Source organism: Carcharhinus amblyrhynchos, chromosome 2 (genome assembly GCF_965287045.1).
Source record: "Carcharhinus amblyrhynchos chromosome 2, sCarAmb.v2.hapA, whole genome shotgun sequence".
NCBI classification, from domain to species: Eukaryota; Metazoa; Chordata; class Chondrichthyes; order Carcharhiniformes; family Carcharhinidae; genus Carcharhinus; species Carcharhinus amblyrhynchos.
Window position 1 is genome coordinate 7,837,015 of NC_137325.1, and position 23,309 is coordinate 7,860,323.

The 23,309-nt window shown below is 47.4% G+C and overlaps 1 protein-coding gene across 4 annotated transcripts in view; it reads left to right on the forward strand.

The window, feature by feature from the left end:
- The window catches only part of slc6a20 (solute carrier family 6 member 20), a 55,657-nt gene that overhangs the window by 16,512 nt on the left and 15,836 nt on the right, over positions 1-23,309 (forward strand). For all 4 annotated transcript variants that reach the window (XR_013888477.1, XR_013888476.1, XM_080201791.1 and 1 more), the window contains exons 2-7: positions 7,015-7,155; positions 7,258-7,349; positions 8,301-8,528; positions 10,692-10,802; positions 15,193-15,434; positions 22,831-22,993. Coding sequence is in view for 2 of the 4 variants with exons in the window: in XM_080201791.1 (XP_080057917.1) it covers positions 7,015-7,155; positions 7,258-7,349; positions 8,301-8,528; positions 10,692-10,802; positions 15,193-15,434; positions 22,831-22,993 (977 nt within the window). In the remaining 2 variants the exon portion in view is untranslated. The remainder of the gene's footprint in view (positions 1-7,014; positions 7,156-7,257; positions 7,350-8,300; positions 8,529-10,691; positions 10,803-15,192; positions 15,435-22,830; positions 22,994-23,309) is intronic.

Genomic DNA, 23,309 nt, shown 5'->3' on the forward strand with positions numbered 1-23,309 from the left:
CCTCAGAGGGTCTCGAAAGACAACCTGGGTGTGAAATTAGACCTGGTAGCACCCTTGTTTGTGTGTGATAGGTACTGTTTGGGGTTCAACGTCGCGTCTTCTTTGCCTGCACATCTTTGGCAGTGAGATATGTTGGTGAGGGCACTAGTGGGCGCATCTGCTGTAAGTGTCTGGAACAGGCAGATGGTGCCATCAGTCAGTGTGCAACACTTCATTTTTAATTCATTCATGGGCGTCGCTGGCTGGGCCAGCATTTATTGCCCATCCCTAGTTGCCCTTGGAGGGCAGTTAAGAATCAACCACATTGTTGTGGCTCTGGAGTCACATGTGGGCCAGACCGGGTGAGGACGGCAGATTTGCTAAAGGACATTAGTGAACCAGATGGGTTTATCTGACAATCTGACAATGGTTTCGTGGTCATTAGTAGATTCTTAATTCCAGATATCTTTGATTTGAATTCAAATTCCACCATCTGCTGTGGCGGGATTCGAACCCGAGTCCTCAGAACATGAGCTGAGTTTCTGGATTAATAGCCTCACGATAAGACCATCACCTCCCTGTGATGCTAATGCCACCATTTTGGAGTTCAGAGATTCAGTTGGTTGCCCCCCGACCCCCCCACCATTAACCTTGAACAGCCCAATAATGAGCAGTGGCCATGTAGAGCAAGGCAAGCTGCTGGAAGAGGAAGGGGAGAAGGAATTGGAGGCCATGTCCACCCAGGGAGCAGTGTTCCTCTCTCAACCTCAGCGAGGGACAATGGCCGGAATATTACAGCCATGCCACCCCCGAATCGCAGAGCGGCATTCTCCATCGAGCCTCGGGCTCGTAAGATCTCAGCTTCGGTTAGGATTTCCTCACCGAGATCTTCCGCCCGCTGCCCCCACAACTCGAGCACCAAAGCGGGCCAATTACCACATTTCCCGTGGATCTGCAGGGGACCGCTTTACCTCTCGAACATCTTTATTGGAAGATATTTGAAATATCTTTCAGCTTGCTGTCCACTGTTGAGTATGGGAGGTCAATGAAACTCTCCATTCAATGAGCTGGATGCCTTTCCTTCTCTTGGTGGGGACAAGCAGGTAAAATTGTGTGAGGAAAGTGGTGCATTTGGCCGGCTGTGCTCTTTGAAACGGCATTCACTGACCTTGATCGTTCACGTCAGGTCATTGAACTTCTTGGAGCACCTTGAGGCTTGACTCCTGGCATTGTCCTTCACGCCTCACTGCCCCCATTCCCGTCCAAGTGTCCAGAGGGCCCCCTAGACCGATCTAGCTGCAGGATGCCCTCCTCCTTTCCACCTTGATTTGATTTATTACTGTCACATGTATTCACATCGAGTGAAAAGTATTGTTTCTTGCATGCTACACAGGCAAAGCATACCGTTCATAGAGGAGGCAAGGAGAGGGTGCAGAATGTAGTGTTACACTCATAGCTAGCGAGTGGAGAAAGATCAACTTAATGCAAAGTAGGACCAGTCAAAAGTCTGATGGCAGCAGGGAAGAAGCCGTTCTTGAGTCGGTTGATGCGTGACCTCAGACTTTTGTATCTTTTTCCTGGTGGAAGAGAGAATGTCCAGGGTGTGTCGGATCTTTAATTATACTGGCTGCTTTGCCGAGGTGATGGGAAATGTAGACAGAGTCAGTGGATGGGAGGCAAGACCGCCAAGCCCTCCCATTCAGTGTCCGGGTCCCTTGGAGTCTGCCCTCTCCCAGGCTGTGCCATTTCTCCTGGCTTTCCAAGGAAACTTTCTCTGTGCGTGTAATCTCAGCGCCTGCTCCAGCCATGCCCCCCCCCCCCCCCCCCCCCCCCCCCCCCACTCCCTTTTAGAGCTGGAAACTGGCTCAAAGTGATGATGGGGCCCTCTGCTGATGGCCGCAGCGAATGAATAGTGGTGGTCAATGTTGGCTGCACATGGCAGGAATTCCACTGAGGAAGCAGGGTGAAGCTGGTGTGTAGCCTAGGTCCGTTATAGTTGCACAGTAATCCCTGTGCCTGGGTTTTGGGAGCTCCCCAGTTTTGGTGTTTGATCTTCTGGGCTGGCAGTCCCTTCCAATTATCAATCTCATTTTGCAATTAAGAAATGTGTGTCTGTCGCCACAGGTGTGCTATAGAAAGGCCAGTGAGACCATGCTTTCCCAAAGCTAATTAAATTGGTGAATGGTGGGAAAGCAGTATGGGAGCATTAATTGGCAAGTCATGTTGCAGCTTTATAGAATCTTTGTTAGGCCGCACTTGGAATATTGTGTTCAATTCTGGTTGCCACACTACCAGAAAGATGTGGAGGCTTTGGAGAGGGTGCAGAAAAGATCTACCAGGATGTAGCCTGGTATGGAGGGCACTAGCTATGAGGAGAGGTTGGAGAAACTTAATTTGTTCTCACTGGAATGACGGAAGTTGAGGGGCGACCTGATAGAAGTCTACAAGGTTATGAGATGCATGGACAGAGTGGATAGTCAGAAGGTTTTTCCCAGGGCGGAAGAGTCAACTACTAGGGGGCATAGATTTAAGGTGCGAGGGGCAAGGTTTAAAGGAGACGTAAGAGGCATGCGTTTTATGGTGATGTTTAAGGCGTGTCTGGACAAATGCATGAATAGGATGGGAATAGAGGGATATGGAGCCTGGATTTCAGTAAAACCCAGGAGCCAGGTTTATGCATTGAGAAAGCAAATGTGTTGGCACCATTTGTTTGATGACATTCCAGCAGAGGACAAGGGGAAGACCTTTTAAAATGTCTAAAGCTGAACATCTCGGGGAATTACAAATGGAAAAGCAGGAAATTCGCAACAGAAACACGCGTGACCCAAACTGGATTCACAAACAAATGAAAACTGGGTGAGAGCTATGAATCCTATAAAGAGGACAGAATATAAGAAAATGCCAAAATATATTGGAAAAAGATGGCAAAGGGATACCCGGAGGTCAAACAGAGCAATAAAGGTTAAGTCAGAAAGCATAGGGTGCCATCAGCACTTGGGGGTGAGTGCACAGGTAAACTACTGGAAGCAAACCCCTTGAATCTTTCAGGGAACGTGATAATTGAGAGATTGCAGCTTCCCCAGTGAGCTCACGTGATCCAAATTCTTCCACTCCCTTAATTATCTTGTCTTTATGTGACAAGTGAAAACCTAAAACCAGAAATGCAGATCCTGGTCACAGGAGTGTGAACGGGATAAATGAGGATAGCCTAATTATTCCCGGAAAGGTGTTAGCCCCTGAAACAAGAGGACTATAATTCTTATTCCAGCAAGTAATAAAAGTTTCGGAGATTGAGTACTCACCGTGCATTGTCTGGGTAATCCTTTTGATTTTGATTTGATTTATTATTGTCACATGTATTAACCTACAGTGAAAAGCATTGTTTCTTGCATGCTATACCAAGCAAAGCATACTGTTCATAGAGATGGAAAGGAGAGAGTGCAGAATGTAGTGTTACAGTCATAGCTAGGGTGTAGAGAAAGATCAACTTAATGCGAGGTAAATCCGTTCAAAAGTCTGATGGCAGCAGGGAAGAAGCTGTTCTTGAGCTGGTTGGTGCGTGAACTCAGACTTTTGTATCTTTTTCCCGATGGCAGAAGGTGGAAAAGAGAATGACCGGGGTGCATGGGGCTGGCTGCTTTGCCGAGGCAGTGGGAACTGTAGACAGAGTCAATGGATGGGAGGCCGGTTTGTGTGATGGATTGGGCTACATTCACGACGCCTCAACAGGGTTCGCCCATTTATCACAGATGAGGGGAATGAATCTGTGGAATTCTTTAACGCAGAGGGCTGTAGAGGTTTTGTCATTAACTCTGTTCAAGGCCGAGATGGACAGATTTTTAATCAGTATGGGAATCGAGATTATGGGGATAAGGTGGAAAGTGGAGTTAAGGATTGTTACATCAAATCACTCATGATCTATAATGGCGGAGTGGAGGCAGTGGGCTGAATGGCCTGCTTCTGCTCCTACTTCTTTTGTCAAATTGTATGGTTACCTTTCAGGGGAACACAGCCAACATGGATGGGGACTGTAGTTCAAAGATGTCATTTTATTTTTAGACAGTCTACTCCTTAGACATCTGTCGGAACTCTACCGCCCCACCCATCATAGAACTGGGGTGGGCAACAGAAATGCCCATCGATCTCGGGCAGGATTTTCCGGTTTCAATTGAGCAAGACCATAAAATCCTACCCATTATAATCTAGCTGATATGAGATTGATTCCCCAGAGGGTGAACGGATGAGAGAGGTTGGGTTTCGATTCTCTGGAGTTCTGAAGAATGGGAGGTGATCTCATTAAAATCCTTATTTGACTTGTTAGCATATATTTTCAGGGGGTCAGTCCCTCCCTGCCTTCCCCACCCCATCCTGTGCCTCAAGAGTTTGGAACCCAGGGGTGGCATAATCTCAGGATAAGGGGTTTGAACAGAGATGAGGAGGTAGTTCTTCATTTAAAGGGGTGTGAATCTTTGGAATTCTTTACCGCGGACACTGTGGGTAGTTAATCATCGAGGAGATTCGAGTTGGAGGTCGGAAGATCTTTGGGGAATTGGACTGGCACGGGGAGGAGGAAGTGGGGAACCTGAGTGGCAGAGTGTAGTCTCGGAGACAAATAGTCCACTCCTGCTCCTCTATCCTACTTCTTATGCCTGCGTCACTCGGCTTGACGTCAGTGGAGTGAGCTTGCTTCGCCTATGAATTAATATTGCATGCAGGCCTGACAGCAGTGGCTAGGACAACGGAACCCTGCGTAGCAAAAGGATGCTGTTAAAATTTTGCAGCTTATGTGCACACGATGAAGTAAAATGCTTCGCCGTGGAGGTAGATTCTGCCTGCAGCTGTCATCTACTGGAAAGAACACTGTGTTCACAGCTTCACTGATGTCCTGTGTCACGGACAAAGCAGAGTTTGGCACAAGATGTTAGTTAAAAGGTTGATTGTGATTTTATCTTTGGCTGCAGCATTCTCGGTTTTATTCCAAAAATGATGTGTTTGTGAAACAGTTCAGCCACTCTGCAACACAAATGTCTCACACCACGGGGCATGTTTCTGCTTTCCATCTCTGTCATTGTACAGAGTCAGAGCACGGGGCTGATCTTTTACCCCAGAGAAGGAGGGATCACCATGTTTCCTCAACTATCATAGACCTCCGAGTAGTTGACAGGGGAAGAGGAGGGGAGGAATTTGGAGGGGGGGGGAGGTGGGGGGGGGCAGCTTTTCAATCCTATCTTCTTGCAGAGAATAAGGAATCTACCCAACACAATCCCATCGCTTTCCAAAGCTGTGCCTCCCATTTCCAAATTCACCCCAATTACCCGTGTGCTTGTTGATCTACAGTGACTCCCAGTCTAATGCCTCTATTTTAAATGTTGAATCTTTGTTTTCAAATCCCTCCCAGGGCCTTGTCCTTCCCTACCTGTGTAACCTCCTCCAGTCTCTACACCTCTTCCTACCTCTGTAACCTCCCCCAGCCTCTATATCCCTCCCTATCTCTAATCTCCTCCCTATTTCTATAACCTCCTCCAGCCTTCACACCCCTCCCTATCTCTAACCTCCTCCCTATCTCTATAACCTCATACAGCCCCTACACCCCTCCCTATCTCTGTAACCTCCTCCAGCCCCTATACCCCTCCCTATCTCTAACCTCCTTCCTATCTCTATAATCTCTTCCAGCCCCATACCCCTCCCTATCTCTAACCTCCTCCCTATCTCTATAATCCCCTCCAGCCCCTATACTCCTCCCTATCTCTAGCCTCCTCCCTATTTCTGTAACCTCCTCAAGCTCCTATACCCCTCCAGGTCTGTGTAACTTCCTCCAGCTCCTACACCCCTCCCTATCTCTAACTTCCTCCAGTCTCCACGCCCGTTCCTACCTCTGTAACCTCCTCCAGCCTCTACAACCCTCCCTATCTCTAACCTCCTCCCTACTTCTATAATCTTCTCCAGCCCCTACACTATCCCTGCAACCTCCTCCCTATCTCTATAACCTCCTCCAGCCCCTACACTGCTTCCGACCTGTGTAACCTCCTCCAGCCTCGCCACCCTCAGAGATCTCTGCTTTGCTCCAATTCTGGCCTGCTCAGCATCCTTTATTTTAATGACGTCGGCTGCCAAGGTTCTACGTGCTAGAATTCATTCCTTCCATCTTTTCTGCCCATCTCTGCTCTGGAATTCACTCCCTCCACCTCTCTGCACACTTCTGCTCCTTAAAGCCTCCCTCTTTGGCCAAATCTCTGGGAATTTATCCTATTGTCCCCATATTTCACATTTTAATTAAGTTGCCCTTGTGACAAGGCACTATATAAATGCAAGTTGCTGTTGGTGGAGCAAGGACTCGAAGGGAAAATGGAGACAAATATTGATGAATGTTGGTGAATGCTTTAGTCCTGAAAGCTCAGTGGTGATAGATTGCAATGACTTCAATCAGGACATTGAAGTTGGCTTGTTAGAGTATGAACTCCCTGATTAAGGAATTGGGCACCACAGGGCCTGGGGTGTGTTATTAACCTCTTTAATAACATTTTAATTTGATGTTTTAAATTTCCTTTCCGCTTTGATTTTTGTTTCGGACGGTTCCCCTCCTTTTAGGGAACTGCCCCTCTTGAGTTATCCCCAAGTTAATTTGATTTTGTTTATTTGGTTGGACAACAGACGACGTCCCTGATTAAAGATTCAGTTGATGGGCTAATCAGGGAGTCTTTTCCTAGTATTTAACCAGGAGTGTAGACCGGACTGAGAGCTCTCCGCGTACTGCTGTTGGAATTGGAAATGAAAGGACTTCTGTCTCTGAAAACTTATTACAGGATAGAACTTGAACCAATTATTATACAGTATTATTAGCATTTATTTACAGAGATGCACATTGCAAACATAGATCTCCTAACCCAGTTTCAATCTGTTCCTATTTATAAGGGGCACAAGAGAATTCGCAGTTAATGCCAGCCACCTGCATGCAATTAACAGGCAACTAAGCCGTATAGAACCAGATTAAAGTTTATAAAAACCCACTCGATTTCCTGTATTTGTCTCTTTCAGGTGGATTTTTAATTCCTTACGCGATTATGTTAATTGTGGAAGGACTTCCTTTGTTTTACCTGGAGCTGACATTAGGCCAGTTGATGAGGAAAGGAAGCATTGGAGCCTGGAAGGCAGTGAACCCGTATTTGGTTGGTGTTGGTAAGTAACTTCACCTTTGGTTCTCTTTCTTGAACTTTGACCCGGCGAGGTGAGCCAGTAATTTTGCCAAGTCACTATTTTTTCCCTGTTCCCTGTCCACAGGTGCGGGAAGTGTGGTCATATCATTCCTGGTCTGTGTGTACTACAATGCTATTGTATCATGGAGTCTTTGGTACCTGTTCCATTCGTTTGAGGTACGTAGAACCACAAATTGTTGCATTATTTGATTTATTATTGATGTGGAGATGCTGGCGTTGGACTGGGGTGGACACTTTAAGAAGTCTCACAACACCTGGTTAAAGTCCAGTAGGTTTATCTGGAATCACGAGCTTTCAGAGCACTGCTCCTTTATCAGGTTCATCACTCATCTGATGAAGGAGCAGCACTGCGAAAGCTCGTGAATCCAAATAAACCACTTGGGCTTTAACCTGGTGTTGTGATTTATTATTGTCACAAGTATTGGGATACAGTGAAAAGTATTGTTTCTTGCATGCTATACAGACAAAGCATACCATTCATAGAGTACCTTGGGGAGAAGGAAATGCGTGGGTGCAGAATGTAGTGTTACAGTCACAGCTAGAGTATAGCAAAAGGTCAACTTAATACAAGTGTAGCGAAAAATCAAGTTGATCTTTTGCTATACTTGTATTCAGTTGATCTTTCGCTACACTTATATTAACTTAAGGTAGGTCCATTCAAAAGTCTGATGGCAGCAGGGAAGAAGCTGTTCTTGAATTGGTTGGTGCACGATCTTGTATCTTTTCTCCGATGGAAGAAGGTGGAAGAGAGAATATCCTTAATTATGCTGGCTGCTTTATCGAGGCAGCGGGAAGTGTAGACAGAGTCAATGATTGGGAGGTGGGTTTGCGTGATGGGTTGGGCTACATCCATGACCCTTTGTGTCCTCAGACTTTTGTATCTTTTTCCCAACAGAAGAAGGTGGAAGAGAGAACGTCTGGGGGAGGGTGGGATCCAGTACATTCAGCCCACCAATAGTAATAACCTGTCCGACTGACACTCATTCCGTTCCAGTTAAACAAAATGCTGCTTTGTGTAAAGATAAAAACACGCACAAGGAGGTGAAGTTTATTTATCCACATGGTTTTATTAGCGTTAATATTTAGACTTTCTTTTTGTTTGTGCAGAATCCTTTACCTTGGGCCAGTTGTCCTTTAAACAGCAACAACACTGGCGTCGTGGAAGAATGTGCAAAGAGTTCAGCCACCGAATATTTCTGGTACAGGGAGACACTAAACATCTCTCCCACAATCAGTGATAGTGGCTCATTACACTGGGGCTTGATTCTGTGCCTCATCCTTTCCTGGCTGATAGTTTATCTTTGTATCATTAGAGGAACGGAATCCACTGGCAAGGTACGTGACTATCGGGACTTCTGACGTCTCTGCAGCCAGACACAGATAAAACAGAGGAGAGTACTTTTCCAAAGAGATCTGTGGCTCAGGAAACTTTGCAAAGCCGCCCCCCAATGAAACGGGTGCCCACTATGTCTTTTAACGATGATCGTTCAGCTTCTGTGTTGATGGACACGTCGCGCTGAGGGCTGCGTTTCCTCCAGAGTACGCACTTCAGCCTGACAGGCAGGGTCACTGTTCCGAGTGGTGATTCCTGTCAGGTAACAGAGAAGTTAAGCCTAGTAATGGTTCAAATAGTCCAATCGCTCCACTTCAATGGTTATGAACCACAAGGTTTGCAGATTTGCTCCATCTGCACTTAAGCATGTTCCAGATAAACACGGTTGAGTCAGCTGGATTCTTGTTTTGAAGGAAGTGGTTTACATTTTTACGTTTATTTATTACATTCACACGGTAATGAGGTTACTGTGAAAAACCCCTAGCTGCCACGCTCCGGCTGTTCGGGCACACTGGGGGAGAATTTAGCACGGCCAATGCACGTAAACAGCACGACATTCAGACTGGGGAGGAAACCCATGCAGACACGGGGAGAATGTGCACACTCGGCACAGACGGTGATCGAAGCCGGGTCCCCGGCGCTGTGAGGCCGCAGTGCTAACCCGCTGTGCCACCCTTGGAGAAACTGCAGCGTCTCTCTCGGGAATGTTAAAAACAAATTTCAGCTCCCTTTGTGCCAGCCTCCTGCTTGGTCCGGTGGTTTGGAGCCTGCTTGGGGAGTGGGTGGAGGTGGCGCACGGTGCAGTTTGCCAGTACAATCAGCACAAGTTGCTTTTCCTCAGCTGAAGACAGTTAGCTTGTGCCTAGTCGTACCCTCTGCCTCCCAGCGCCTCGCTCTTGTGACACCGTACGAACTTTGCGAACTGGCCTGGCCCTCTGTGTGACTTCGCTGCAGAGTTAGCAATCCTGGTTGGGAATATTCCTGGAATCTTCATCACGCGACCTCAATCCTCCCAATGCCCGCGCCGCCGTCACTGATCAGGTCTGTCTGCTGTGCAGCATCCTCTCATTGGAGAGAACAGCTGCATTTTCCGATCACCAACGTTTTATTTCAAGTAGCCAAACAAAAGTATTCTGAGGAGAGCGAGCGGTTTCCTCCCTGATCTTGCTGGTAGCTGTGTCTAAGAGACTGCTTCTTCCCAGCAGCCCTGGGGGGAGGCGGGGGTTGACAGTCTGACCATGCGCAGCCCAGCTTCGTTGGCAGTGTGGGGCAAGCGCCCCCCCCCGTCCCCCGTGGGATCCCCCCCCACCCCCGTGAGTGAGGAGAAGCTGTCAGCACCGCGGCAATGTTCCGTCCACCACCTGGCTGGACCAAGCAGGGAGATGAAATTTGTCTTAACATTCCCGAGAGAGATTCTGGCTGAGCTGCGGTTTCTCCAGGGGTGGCACAGTGGTCAGCACTGCCGCCTCACAGCACCAGGAATCCGATTCCCGGCTTGGGTCACTGCCTGTGCGGAGTCTGCGCGTTCTCCCCGTGTCTGCGTGGGTTTCCTCCGGGTGCTCGGTTTCCTCCCACAGTCTGGAAGACTTACTGGTTAGGTGCATTGGCCGTGCCAAATTCTCCGTCAGTGTACCCAACCAGGCATCAGATTGTAGCAACTAGGGGATTTCCACAGTCATTTTATTATAAGACCCCTTGTGACGAATAAATAAGCTTCTTGGAAAAGGGGGCGCAAAGAGAGGGCGAGTTATCCATTGTGATCTCATTCCCGACCCACAAAACCCCCGCCTTTCCCCAAATGTACCACTCCATTAAGAGCGTACGGAGGCCATTCGGCCCTTCAAGACTCCCTTTACCACTGAATAACATCATGGCCGATCTTCTACCTCAACTCTATCCTGCTCCCCCCCCCCCGCCTCCTTAGTGCAAAAGATGCAGATCTGAGCAGAGGCTGAAGGGTATTGGGGTTGTTTCCCCGCAGAGGGGCAGCACTCACGAGGGGATTGTGTGAGTCGTTTTTTTTTGCATCCTCCCCCCCAGCAGTTCCTGTTAATAATAAAACTCCAGAATGGTTAACCATTTTGTAATGGGTAACGCTGAACAAAAGCTTAAGTTGAACTGTAATTTATGAAAGGCAGGTTCTGATCTCTTCCTCTTTGATACAGGTGGTCTATGTGACAGCTTGCTTTCCATATGTGGTGTTGATAATATTTCTGATTCGAGGAGTAACACTGCACGGAGCGGGGAATGGGCTGGTATACATGTTCACTCCAAAGGTATTGTATTGCCTTTGATAGTATTAATTTGCGGTTTATTCTCCAGCTCAGTAACTCTTACCCTTCGATCTGTCGCACCAAAGCCATCAATAAAACCGATATCCGTGTCAGTGCTGAAGTGAGACACACTCGGCCGCAATTTGATACCCTTGCGTTTGACCAGGGGAGTTGCAAGATGAGAATCTTCACCAACAAATCTCTCGTTACCGCCGCGTATCGGGACGTGTGCTGCCAAGCGACCGTTAATGTTGACACTGTCCTGCAGTGAAAGGGTAGACTTGCATTTGTATAGCGCCTCAAGACAGCCCCAAACGATTTTGTTAGCCCATCAAGCACTTTTGGAGGGTGGGTCACTGTAGAAAAGGTAGCAGCCAATTTGTGCACAGCAAGCTCCCACTCACAGCGCTGTGAGAATGCTCGACCTGTTTTACCCTGATGTCCTTTGGGGTAATAAATGCTGACTGGGGCGCCACGGATAACTCCAATCGCCCTGCCCTCTTCACCAGGGAGTCTTTATATTCACCTACCGAAAGCCTGGCTGTGACGCCTCAATTAAAACGCAGCACCTCCAGCAGTGTTGCACTCCCTCTGTATTCCCTGGGAGTGCCCAGCCTTGGTGAACAAGCCCTGGCGTTTGAGATTTGAACCCGCAGCCTTCAGACCTCTCGAGGTGAGAGTCCCACAGATGGCAAAGGAGTTTAGTTCTTTTCAACTGTGGATGGCTGACTTCCCATCGTGGCTCCCAACCCAGGCATTAGGCAGTGCAGTCAAACAGACAGATTATTCATCGACCTGCTTGGCACTGTCAGGGATTTTATTTATTTATTTTAATGATGGAATGCAGCCTCTGGCAAGCAAGGGGGTGTCTCTTGTTACTCCCCGAGTGTCAGGAATTCCAATGAGTCCAGGTCACAATTGCCTACTGGTGTGATAATTATCCCAACCCCACCCACGGTGCCTCACCACTCAGAAAGACAAAGGGCCCCAGTCTCCTGACATCGGAGCATCCAACAAGCTATGAAAGTCCCAGCCCAAGGTCTCCCAGCCCCCCCCAGCCACAGCACTTATGATTTGGATTGTGTCTGTGCTGAAGGGATGGACCGATGCCCTAACTCCGAGGGCCCTGGAATGTCCACATTCTCCAGCTCGGCAAAGACACTCGACAGGATGTATATTTCCCTGAGGCTGTTTTCCCCCAATCTTTCGATTAAACTGCAAGCTGGGCAACAACAAGGTGCTGAGTTTCTGTGCTGAAAGTTGCATCACTGGTTGGCACAGTGGGTTAGCACTGCTGCCTCACAGCTCCAGGGATCCGGGTTCGACTCCCGGCTTGGGTCACTGTCTGCGTGGAATTTGCACGTTCTCCCCGTGTCTGCGTGGGTTCCCTCCCGCAGTCCAAAGATGTGCAGCTTAGATGGATTGACTGTGCTATGTTGCCTCTTAGTGTCGCGAGACATGCAGGTCAGGGGGATTAGCCATGACAAACGTGTGGGGTTACAGGGATAGGGCAGGGGAAGAGGCCTGGGTATGTTGCTCTATGAGAGAGTCAGTCAGACACAGTGGGCCGAATGGCCTCTTCTGCTCTGTAGGGATTCTGTGTGGATATTAAGAAAACCTATTCAGGTTAATTTACCATTCCGGGAGGGGGGGGTTGATTTTTTTTTTAAATTCATTTGTGGGATGGCCAGCATTTATTACCCTTCCCCAATTGCCCTTTTGAGAAGGTGGTGGTGAGCTGCCTTCTTGAACCTGTGCTGTCCCTGGGGTGTAGGTACACACACAGTACAGTTTGGGAGGGACTTCCAGGATTTTGACCCAGTGAAGGAACGGACGATATATTTCCAAGTCGGGATGGTGTGCGAGTTGAAGGTGAAGATGCAGGGTGTGGTGTTCCCATGTGCCTGCAGCCCTTGACCTTCTGATTTGATTTGATTGGATTTATGATTGTCACATGTATTGGGATACAGTGGAAGGTATTGTTTCTTGTGCACTATACAAACAAAGCATACAGTTCATAGAGAAGGAAAGAAGAGAGTGCAGAATGTAGTGTTACAGTCATAGCTGGGGTGTAGAGAAAGATCAACTTGATGCGAGGTAGGTCCATTCAAAAGTCTGACAGCAGCAGGGAAGAAGCTGTTCTTGAGTCGGTTGGTACGTGACCTCAGACTTTTGTATCTTTTTCCCAATGGAAGAAGGTGGAAGAGAGAATGTCCGGGGTGCGTGGGGTCCTTAGTTATGCGTGACAATGCACTCCAGTTCACAGAAGGCCTGAAGCAATGGCAACACCATGTGCTCCCTCTCCAGGGTCGCCCAGGTGCCTGGGTCTGTTTATGGTCAGTTTGGCCAGGTCCGGACGCAGGATAAGCAGAGGGGGGGTCAGTCCCCTGACCTGCCCACACCGCCCCGGATCAGAAGCTTGGGCCTGAGGCACAAATCCGATGGGTAGCTTGCTCTATGCAAACAGTGGCTCCCATGGATAGCTTCCAGCTGACCTTGTGGTTATCAGGATGTGATTCCTGCAATTCCAGCAGCAACTGCTTCCCTGCACTGTGCTGTATATTTCACCGAAAGCTCCCCTTCGAAGTTTCTAAACCCCTCTAGCCCCAGAGCGGAGGTATCTGCTGGTGTTTGCCGCTGGGAGTGGATGGTGCAGGGCTGTGTCGGGTACTGGGACCTCCTCCACTTCTAGACAATATATTAGGAGTTTGTGTGAAGGCACACTGTGGAAACATTGCAGGGGAAGGGGGACATTGTTTTATATTATCGTGGAGTGCTTGAGTGCTTACAGGTCTAGAATAAATTGTTGTGATTGTTTGATTCTTGCATTTCTCCTGATGAATGCAGGATGAAAAACTTCAGCAACTCGTTTCCCGCAGGATTCAAGTTTCCGGCCATTAAATTTCAGCAGTCTTTTCTGGCATTTTTATTGGTATTTTGCAATCCAGCCTCTCAGGTTTGCCTCGCTTGAGGGTTTTAGGCAGCAGGACTGGTGTTTAATCAACTTGGCTTTGGGGTGATATTTCCACAGCCCGAGGTACGGGGACCTTGGCCTGAGCCGAGTCCGATCCAGCAGCCTCGGGACGGAGCCCAGTGGAACTGTGAAGAGGAAATAAAAACCAGCTCTGAAGAGCATAATGGAAAGCTGCACCTCGAGCCAAGTTGTCACATGTTCTGGTGGGATTGTAGGAATTTAATCCTGGCCTGGATTCAGTAGACGGTCCAATCAGCCGCTTCCACTCCCATTAGTGAATTCAATCTGCCCTTTAGAAAAAAAACATGAAACTGGAGGAATGTCCTGGAAAATTACAGAAAGAAAACATTTGGCTTGAGGAAAGGGCCATATCTAAACGTACCTTTAAAACCGTGGAAAGATATCCGACCCCTCCCAGCTAATCACAGAGTCATAGGCAGTTTTAATATGGGGGGAGGGGACGGGGAGAGTAAGTTCTTTGGTTAATTACACTGAGCTCTTAATATCCAGTTTTATAGAATTGTGTCGAATTCTATTCTCCAGGTCACATATTTTCTCAGCGTAAATTGGAACACCCTAGAGACTTCCCCCACCTTTCATGCAGGAAGTCTAGTTCTTCGCCCACACTGTTTACCTTGTGATTTTTTTTTTGTTTGGTGAGCCTGTTCAAAAGGAATTTTATTCCCGGAACTCTCTATTTATTATCCCGTTATGCATCTTAATTTTCTGGCCATTTCATTTCCTGAAGACTCGAGCTGGCTTCAGCCATCTGCTATATTCAGCAAGTTTGAAATACAAAGGGCGCCAGGGTTTTTGGATAAAGGTTTCTCGACCTGGAGTTTTAGACCATGAGTTAAAGGAGCAGAAATAGGCCATTTGGCCCATTGAGCCATTCAGTCATAGCTGATAAGTTTCTCAATCCCATTCTCCTGCTTTTTCTCCCTAGCCTTTGATCCCCTTACCAATCAAGAGCCTATCTATCCCTGAATTAAATACACTCAGTGACCTGGCCTCCACAGCCTTCTGTGGCAATGAATCCCACAGATTCACCACCCCCTGACTGAAGAAATCCCTCCTTGTCTCAGTTCCAGAGGGTCGTCCCTTTACTCTGAGGCTGTGCCCTCGGACTCTATCCTCTCCTACTAATGGAAACATCTTCCCGTTTTGTGTGCATGCCTTTTATTGCCTTATTTCCAGCACCTTTTCAAAATGAAGAGGCCAGTTTAAGAATCCTGATCAGTTCTTATTCTCAGTACCCTTTGAAAAAGGAGAAGCCAGTTTAAGAAATCTGATCAATTCTCAGAACGTTTAGCCGTTCCGGAAGCTCCGGTGCAGCCTGTAGCGTAGCGTGTGGCCCTCTGTGGTATGTGCCGTTCTTGCCGCGAGTCTAGCTGAACCTTGTTGTGCGCTGATTCTCAGGTTGAGCAGTTGATGGACCCGAAATCTTGGATTGATGCAGCCACACAGATCTTCTTCTCACTTGGCCTGGGATTTGGGAGTCTGATCGCGTTTGCAAGTTACAACCAGAAAAACAACAACTGTGAGAAACAAGCAGTTATGATTGCTTTAATTAACAGTCTGACATCCGTATTTGCCAGCGTTGTCACTTTTGCCATATATGGTTTCAAAGCTACATATAATTATGAAAGCTGTCTTGAAAGGTAAGAGTATGTAATAGGCAGAATTTCGCTCTCACACCCTAGCTCTTTCCCCCTCTCTCCTCATTATTTTTATTTTGTTCTCTATCTCTCTTTTCTTGCTTTTTTTTTGCCCTTTTTCCTGTGCTGTCTCTTGCACTCTTTTTCTCTCTCTTTGTGTCTCTTCCCTTCCACATTGCTTGGCAGTCTAGCCTTCCTCGCTATACCGGAGCGAATCTCAAAACCGTTTAAAACCAGTGTAAGTAGCAGCAATACATGACCCACTACACCCAGCTAGGCAAGTGTGCGCACACTCACACACACACACACACACACGCATATATATACACACACACACATATATATACACACACGCGTATACACACACACACTCACATATACACACACACACGCGTATAAACACACACACACAGACACACACACGCTTAGTCACAGACAGCTGTGGCAGATGGATTTCGGCCTAGCCAGTCTTTGGATTGGGAAGGGGCTTCAGAGACGGGAACTTTCTAAATGGTGAGGGTGGATGGGTCTGGGGGGAAGCTGAGAGTGGTGTGGTGCCAGGTACACAGTTCATTAAACTGTCACGAACAAGTACGGTAAATAAATCATTGAGATTAAAGGATTAATGGCCTTTATATCTCGGGGACTAGAATACGGGGGGGGTGCGGGGGGGGTGGGATTTGGGGGAGCGGGTGGGAGAATGGGGGTGGGGTGGAGTGGAGGAAGCCCTGTGTCAGCTTTACAAAGCTGACCCACACTCGGAGTCACTGAGGGCGGTTGTGGGCACCACACCTTGGGAAGGAGATATTAGCCTTGGAGGGAGCGCAGTGTGGATTTACCGGGAAGAGTCCAAAGTTTAAACTCTGAGGACACGTTCGGAAGTTGGGTTTGTTTTTTTTCCCTGCTTTGTGGCAGGTTAAGGGGCGGTTAGATTAAAGATTTTCTGAGATTTTAACGGTTAACGGACTGGGGAGTCTGGGGGATGGAACAATTGGAGCCTGACCTGTCAGGAGCAAAATTAGGAAACACTTTTTCTACACACACAGAATGGTAAAAGTTTGGAACTCTTGCACAAGTGGCAATTGTTGGATTGTTAATGTTACATTTGGGGATTGCTAGATGTTGTTGACTAGAGGGATTAAGGGATATGGGACAATGGCGGGGGTGAGGTGGGGGGTGGTATATGGAGTTAGGTTGCTGATCAGCCATGATTTCATTGAATGGCGGAACAGGCTTGAGGGGCCAAATGGCCTTCTCTCTGTTCTTGTGTTCCTATGTCCTAAATTCACATCAGCCCAAGGGCGAGGCGGACACGCCTTCTCATTGCCCTGGCCCCGGTCCCTCCTTGCGAACCCATTGGGAACGATCGATTCTGCATTCGGCAGCCCCCGGGAAACTCCAAGGAAAACCAGTTAGCAACCTGGAGCTGTGATGACTTACTCATCCGGCTTTCCAATGCGATGGCTGGTTGCTGATCTGGAGGGGCTAATAAATATACTAATGTCACTGAAGTGCATTAAAGAAATGAGTATATCCCAATTTGGTAGCATATCATGATATTTATACAAGTGGCCCAAACCTACAAGTGGCCCAAACCTATGTAATATAAATAAGTATCTCAATACAGGGGAGATGTGATTAACATGTGAACATTTCTTCATTAAACCTTGGACATAGAAAGATGAATTGTGTTGCGTCTCGCACACTCCATGATGTGGCATTCTTGAAGGCACTTAATTATGGTGACCTGGGGACAAGTGATGAAATAGACACACGGACTCCCACTGTCCAATTAAACCCATCCTAACCAGGCCAAAAACCTCAATTTCTCAGGGTATCTTGGGGAGGGGTATGATCCCAGCCATAAACCCCCCCGTCTGTGGGGCCAGAGGGATTGCTATGGCACAGAATGTTGCCAGGGTGGCACACTGCAACTCTGCCCACCTACCACTGTAGGAGAGAGGCCCGGGGCCAACTGGGGAATTTTTACGCAAATATTATCTCGCTTTCTCCTCTAGTTTGGACGACCACAGCCAGGGGAATGCCCATTCTCACCCATCTCGGTCCGCTTGACGCACTGGTCTCCAGTATTATATACCGGTCCTCAAGTCGGACAAGAAGAAACAGCTGATGCTCGGAGATCCTGCATCTCGCTCTCACCCATCGGTAACACGTAACCTCGCGCGGGGCAGGCAGAGAATCGGCACAACGGGTTCACTGCTGTTTTCTAGCTACCCTCCTGCTGGGATTACAGTGGAACCCGCCGTCAGTTTTATTTAGGTCTCGTTGTTCTTGGTGGAACCGAGGAACATGTGTGTGATTCTGTGGGGTGTCCGCATGTTGAAGCCTTTCACATTAACACTGTTAATGGCCACCATCCTGAATTGGACATACACCATTCTTCCTTCACAACTGCAAGGCCAACACCACAGCGGACGTCTCCTCAGCGCAGGGGTTCAGAGAGGTTGAGCGTCACCTTCTCCGAGCACCCAAGGGTGGGGCAATAAATGCCCCTCGTGCCCATAATTACCCACGTCCCAGAAACAAATTAGAGAAAGATATCACTTGGGACACCCCTTCAATGTCATAGAATCAAGAAATCGTTGATGGTAAACTGAACTCCAAGGGGTAAGCTATGAGGACGGATTAAGTATACCTGGGGTTATATTCCCCGGGATTGAGAAAGCTAAAGGGTAATTTGTTCAAAGCATCTTAAGAGGAACAGACAAGGCTGATTGGGAGAAGCCACTTGGAGTGGTTGGGGAGCTTTTGACTAGGGGGTTATAGCCAAAGCACCAGAGCTAAATCTTCTGGGAGTGAAATTTGGAGCCGCTTAACAAGATGGCAGGAATTTTGGAGCACTCAGGCGCAAACAGCGATCGATGCTCAAATAATTATTAATTTGAAAACTGCGGCTGATAGATTTTTGTTAACCAAGGGACACAGAGCAAAGACAGGAAAATGGGATTAGGTCACTGAACAGCCGTGATCTCATTGAACAAGGGTGAAACAGACTCAATGGCTTCCTCTTGTTTCTGTGTTTCTATGTACCATTTTAATTGTTTTTAAAGAGCATTATCTTGTAGTTTGATCTCATCGCAGTCAATAAACTGAGTGCCTCTATTACATAACATGTCTTGAGAAACCTGAACTGAGAGGTTTGTTTTTAACTGCTATATAAAACTGTACGGAAATGAATTGTAAAATGATTGCAAGACTGTTGAACTGACATTCTAATTCTATTGATATTTACAGGAAATGTGTTTGGGAAGCTTGGTGATAGTGAGTGGGAGTTAGCTGGATAGGAGAAGAATACGAGAGATGTTCCTCTAACCTAAAATATAAAAATGAATGAGAAAATCTTTTTTTGACCAACCTTACTCAATTTTGGGGGGGGGATACTGGAGAAGATTGCACAATGCTAATGCAGTAGATCTCATCTTCTGAATGGTGGCATTGTGGTTACCACTGCTGCCTCCAAGAGCTAGGGACTAGGGTTCGATTCCTGGCTTGGGTCACTGCCTATGTGGCGTCTGCACATTCTCCTCGTGCCTGCATGGGTTTCTTCCAAGGTGCTTCCATTTCCTCCTACAGTCCAAAATATATGTTGGTTAGGTGCATTGGCCATGCTAAATTCTCCCTCAGTGTACCTGAACAGGCGCTGGAGTGTAGCAACCAAGGGATGTTCACAGTAACTTAGTTGCAGTGTTAGTATAATCTTAGTAGTGATACTAATAAATAAAATAATCCATCTGGGTTTTCTAAATGCCCTTATTAAGGTGCCCCATAATCAACTCTGGAATAAGCTCAAAGAAACTCACTGGATGGAGTTCTCACTGGAACGATGGAGGTTGAGGGGGCGACTGATAGAAGTCTACAGTATTATGAGGGGCATGGATAGAGTGGATAGTCGGAAGCTTTCTCCCAGGGTGGAAGAGTCAATTACTAGGGGGCACAGGTTTAAGATGCGAGGGGCAAGGTTTAAAGGAGATGTATGAAGCAAGTTTTTTACACAGAGGGTGATGGGTGGCTGGAAATCGCTGCCGGGGGGAGGTAGTGGAAGCAGATACGATAGTGAGTTTTAAGGGGTGTCTGGACAAATACATGAATAGGAGGGGAATAGAGGCATATGATCCCCAGAAGGGTAGGGGGTTGTAGCTCAGTCTGTTAGCATGCTCGATGCAGGCTTGGAGGACCTGTTTCTGTGCTGTAATTTTCTTTGTTCCTTCCTCTTTGTTCTTTGATGGGGAGCCGGGGGACATGTGGCAAAATGGATTGCTAGTGAGCGGGAAGACATTGTAGTTCATTCAGTGTTGGAAGTGGTGTTTGACAAGGATCAGTGCTGGAACCACCACTGTTCACAACTTGCATCAGCGATTTGGACTTTGGAACCAAAAGCTCAGTTTCTAAATTTGCGAATGCCATCAGATTGGCGAGGGGAGGCGATAGGTCAATGCTGAGGAGGACTGCAACCAACTGCAGGAGGGCAGCTGGCAGAATGGGCACTCAGTTAACAAATGAAGTTCGGGCACAGACAAATGCGAGCTCGTACATTCTTTATAGGACAAATAGGGAGATCACTTATTACTTGGAAGGGTCAAGTGTAGGTGGAGCAGAGGAACAAAGAGATCTCAGAGTACAAATACATCAATCACTAAAAGTTGTACCACGGCCCAGTAAAGCTGTACAAAAACAAATCAAGCACTAGGATTTATTTCTAGAAGGATAAAATTGAAAAATAGCAAAGTGAAGCTAAATCTTTATCAAATCTTGGGAATACAGTCCTGATCGGACTGTTATTAAAAGGATATTAATGCACTGGAGAGAGGGTGCAGAGAATATTTACAGAGGTGATGCTGGAAGTGTGGACGTACGCACTATCAATGGATTGAAGAGTTGGGTCTCTTCTCTCAAAGAACAAAAAGGTGGGGCCTAGGGGAGAGTGGGGTTTGGGGGGGCGGTGTTGGGTCTTTAAAAATTGCAAATGGTTTATAGAACCAAAAGTAAGCATGTTTTCTACTTTGGGGAAAAGCTTAGCTAGAGGCCTCTAATATCGGATAGTCACCAAGAAATCCAGTGAGGAATTCAGGAGAAACTTCTTCACCCTAGACAGCAGGGAGTGGTTGAATATTGATGCTGTTAAGGGGCATCAGACACGCAAATGGGGAGAAGGGAACAGGGGGTTAGACAGAGAAGAGGTGGGAGGGAGGCTCAAGTAGAGCATAAGCACCCAGGATGTACAGGCTGGGCTGAATGGCCTGTTTCTGTACCATACATCCTATGCAATCATTGATAATAGTGTGAAGATGGATAAGTGGTCGACGTTTTGTGAGATCCTAATGTGATTGAGATGTTTTGTTAGAGCGTTCCATATTTTTATGTCGTGCTTGATGACAATGTTATTCAATGTTTTCACGTACGTGAGGTGTTGGCCAAGCTGACAGGAAAGAGATGGTGAGTGGCTTGTAGTGACTAATGAGTGCTCAGTGTCTTACAGCACAGAGTCCTCTTACAACGATAAAGAAAATGGGGGCTTTCAAATTTGTTTTGAATGGGTGTTGCTGGGTGGCGATAAATGGGTGGATATGATGACTCTTTAGGAGAAGAACACAGTAACTCTCTGTGGGTTCAGCCATGGAAGTCCTGGAGACAGAGAGAGAGAGAGTGGGGGAGGCAGCTCGAGTGTGTTCAGCTTAGAGGAAATAGGAAAGGCAGATTGAGGTCTAGACTTTGCTTCCGCTTACGGCCCAATTCTCGCAACTTCTGGGAACGGCACGGTGGCACAGTGGTTAGCACTGCTGCCTCACAGCGCCAGGGACCCAAGTTCGATTCCTGACTTGGGTCACTGTCTGCGTGGGTTTCCTCTGGGTGCTCCGGTTTCCTCCCACTGTCCGAAGATGTGCGGGTTAGGTGCATTGGCCATGCTAAATTGCCCCTTAGTGTCAGGGGGATTAGTAGGGTAAATATATGTGGTTGCAGGGATAGGGCCTGGGTGGGATTGTTGTCGGTGCAGACTCGATGGGCCGAATGGCCTCCTTCTGCACTGTAGGCATTCTGTGATTTGCTGAACTTCAGAGCAGCACAATGAAATATGGAGTTGGGCTGATCCTGGGCTGGATCTAAAGCCATTGTGGCAAACCAAAACTGCTAATTCCTGAAATGGAACTAGTAAACCCCAATCCTGCCTCTCGGACAGAATCCACCTGTGTCACTACATGACCTGGCCTACATGTGACTCCATAGAAACATAGAACATTACAGCACAGTACAGGCTCTTCGGCCCTCAATGTTGTGCCGAGCTATGTCCAAACCCAAGATCAAGCTATCCCGTTCCCTATCATTCTGGAGTGCTCCATGCGCCTATCCAATAACCGCTTGAAAGTTTCTAAAGTGTCCGACTCCACTATCACAGCAGGCAGTCTATTCCGCACCAAGACCCAACCCGCAAGATTACTCGTCTGCATTTTACTTGAGCAAAGAGCGCCCACAACCTTTGTATCCTCTTTGAATGTTGCTGTGGCAACAGCCACCCATCCCCCCCCCTCCCCCATCCCCCCCCCCACCTCGCCACAGTTTCCTGTACATTTGCCCGTAACCCCAAGGTTCTTGTGAGTCATTAGACAGAAGTCGACTGGGCAGAAATCCAAATACCAGCGAATAACAAAAAAAAGTGCAACCACTTGAGCCCATTGAGTAGACGGATGCCACAAACCCTGAAGCTATCCAGAGAATCTAGTCCCTGCCATCTGGGCTTTGTTACAAGGAGATGTCACACGCACACACGCACATACACACAAACAAACTGCAGACGACTGGGCAGTGAGTCTAAAATAGTAAGCAGTCATTCTGTACATGGGGCAGGAAGGAATAGAAGGATAAAACTGATAGGATTAGGGAAATAGTCCGTTCCTCTCTCGTAAACTCATTCATCCTTTCGCACACGTGGAACTCTTTGCCGCAGAAGGCTGTGGAGGCCAGATCATTGAGTGTCTTTAAGACAGAGATAGATAGGTTCTTAATTGATAAGGGGGTCAGGGGTTATGGGGAAAAGGCAGGAGAATGGGGATGAGAAAAATATCAGCCATAGTTAAATGGTGGAGCAGGTTTGATAGGCTGAGAGGCCTAATTCTGCTCTTATGGCTAAGTCCATGCTGAGAAACATAGAGATCAAGTGTAAATCCACTCCACCTGAATAAAGTTGAAATAAAAATGACAGTCCAGAGTAGATATAAGAGTGTTTTGAGTGTGTAATCTAACCATTTAGAAGAAGACTTTGACATTATCTTGTCTTTAACAGTATGTTAATGTTTAGTAACCACTCCTAGTTGTTGGTTGACTATTTGTGCTGATTGTGGATTGCTTACCTTTGGAACTTACTATTGGTGTGTCTCGTTGACAGGATGATACTGCTGCTAACAAATACTTTTGACCTCAAGGAATCCGCGATAACACCGGAGAATCTCAATGACTGGGTGTCACACCTGAACACAACACAATACGACAAATTTTCAACAATTGCTGCACAGATTGAAACCTGTGACCTACAGTCGCACTTGGACACGGTAAATAAGTTCCGCCCTTTTAAGGTGGGAGACCCCTTTATAACGAACGGAAGCCGATGTCTGTAAAGGCCCAGGGAGGAATTGATTGCAGCTGCTCAACTGTGTGATACATCGCAGCTACATCTGACTTTGTCCTTGCCGGATGCTGCACAGATTGCTGGAAAACTTATTCAGAGAGAGATTTCTGACTGTTTTTGTCCCCCACCAACACCCCCCCCCCCCCCCCCCACCCCATTTCTGGCCCTCAGATGGTGAAACTTAGTGTAGCTTTGATCCTTATCCCCTTACCCCGGGTGAGGTGGTCGAACACCAGCTG